Below are 2,037 nucleotides of genomic sequence, written 5' to 3'. Positions count from 1 at the left end.
CAAGGTCAGATGTTTTCGTAATAACGGCACTTTCTTTGTGACCGTCCAGATCTTGTAGTAATAAAACACAGATTAATATAAAAGTTAGAGTTCAACAGGTTCCGAGGTCCGAGCTGTTGAAAATTAATTAGGTATTTACGTTTTCTGATCACTTTTTTGGCAATGTTTACAATCTGAAGGAATATTTCCAAAGAATATCACAATTTGATAAATTTAAACACATGTTTTTATTACAAAATAATAATGCATCACATGATATTTAGTGCTGATGACAGTTCGGTGAAATTTATAGTTTAGAACCAGAGGAACTTGAAGACCCATACTTAGCCAATTGCATATCCAGTGATGGCGGATTTACTAGTTTTCGAATCACATTAAATTTTGGGTTGTTTTTATCGCGCAGCAAATTAAAAATTATGCTCTCACTAGTGGTAATTACACAACCAGCTTCACGTAAGCGATCTAATGCCAAATCTCGGTCCTGATTCAGACGGGAAGTGCAACAATCGGCTACAATATAAACATTAATACCGCAGCTTAAGAAATCGATTGCGGTTTGTTCGATACATACATGAGACTGGAATAAAATAAGAAAAGTAGATAAGAGTGCATGGATTTCAGTAAGTTTTAACTTTGAAGCAACTTTCACAACAAGGTGGATCTTGTGTTGTTAATGAAGACTCATACACATATGCCTCCGAAAACAGGAATTTTACCTCCAATCCATAGAGTACAATATCACAAGGTTTCTCTCCGTATATTGTTTTTATTTTATTTTCCAATTCTGGTACAAGCATACTGAACTGGGTTTTACTTATAATAGCTGCAGCATGCGATATATCTAAATCGGGAACAGTTTTTCCAAGCTTTTCAGGAAATTGCTCTGACACTATAAGAGGAATTTCAAACTCTTTACCGGCTTTGGTCTGCAAACAGAACTTTTACTATTAAATCAAAGGTCAAAAATATATTATATAAAATCAACCAGGTTTCTTACCAATTTGTTAGCATTCGTCACTAACCCCTCGAATAGTGGAATTACTGGTCGAAATTTCTCCTGGATATCACAGAGAAGGAATAGAGTTTTTTTGGGGTTAAGAAAACGTAAACGATGCGCCATGTTTACTGAATTTAAATTATAATTTAACAAATAGTTGGTGACAAAATTTCAATATAAGTTGATTGTACGTAAAGACAAAATGTTTATTTTATTTAACATGTAATTCAACTATGACTATAACACTTCTAACTATTTATGGCGATAAACTATATGAGATATCTGAATAAACTTTTTAAAAAACTAAATTCTTAAACTTCGAACCAGAAACCATCGCACATAAATAAACATCAGCTGTTTAATTTGTTAAATGCTTTGAAATATTCCTTTGTCATTCAAAATTACGGAGTATCTCGGCAGGCAATAGATGTTGTCTAGATAACTCTTTTATTTCATCATTGCTGGCGTTATTGTGGAGACAAATTTTTCATCAGTGCTGTGAGTTTATAGATAAAGAAAATCAACATATTTCTCTTTTTAGTTTTGACATTGTGCAGTCAATATTATATTGTCACTTTTCTTCAGTCTACGTTTTGTATTTTTAAACAACAATATTTTTCTAAGGGCATAAAAGTTCTTGCTGAAGTTAAAGTATTCGTCTGCTTCGTCTTTCTTACTCACCATTCAAATACAAAGTTGATAAGAACGAAGATATGTTTCGTCTGCAGTTGACAAATTTCATTCACGTTCTTTCAATCGAAATTATTAAATTTATTTCAGATCAAACCAGAATTTGCGAAGGATAGGATATCAATCAGACCATTAAAATCTGCTGAAATATTTCGCAAAACCTGGTAGCTGAACTTGTTCTCTTTTTATTTTGTAAACTAGGTTCTTTGTAGATCCGTCGGCGTATGTACTTTAAAGCGCCCATACACGAGCACACAAGTGCGTTCGATCGGTATGTGTGCGCTTGCGGTTTATCGTGTATGGGCTTGTTCGCGTACCGATCCATGTTCGCGAAAATGTTTGATTTTTAC

General features: G+C 33.5%; 1 protein-coding gene across 1 annotated transcript; it reads right to left on the bottom strand.

Moving 5' to 3' along the window:
* Window positions 1-203: 203 nt before the first annotated feature.
* Window positions 204-1,374, bottom strand: LOC126755049 (isochorismatase domain-containing protein 1). The gene is made up of 3 exons (XM_050467332.1): window positions 998-1,374; window positions 717-926; window positions 204-577 (listed from the first exon to the last, which is right to left on the bottom strand). Exons 1-3 carry the CDS (start codon window positions 1,118-1,120, stop codon window positions 287-289), a joined length of 624 nt encoding a protein of 207 aa, XP_050323289.1. The 5' UTR covers window positions 1,121-1,374; the 3' UTR covers window positions 204-286.
* Between the last annotated feature and the right edge of the window lie 663 nt (window positions 1,375-2,037).

This window comes from Bactrocera neohumeralis, chromosome 4 (assembly GCF_024586455.1).
Source record: "Bactrocera neohumeralis isolate Rockhampton chromosome 4, APGP_CSIRO_Bneo_wtdbg2-racon-allhic-juicebox.fasta_v2, whole genome shotgun sequence".
NCBI lineage: Eukaryota > Metazoa > Arthropoda > Insecta > Diptera > Tephritidae > Bactrocera > Bactrocera neohumeralis.
The sequence above is the reverse complement of the archived record's forward strand: the minus strand, read 5'-3'. Positions and strand labels throughout refer to the sequence as shown.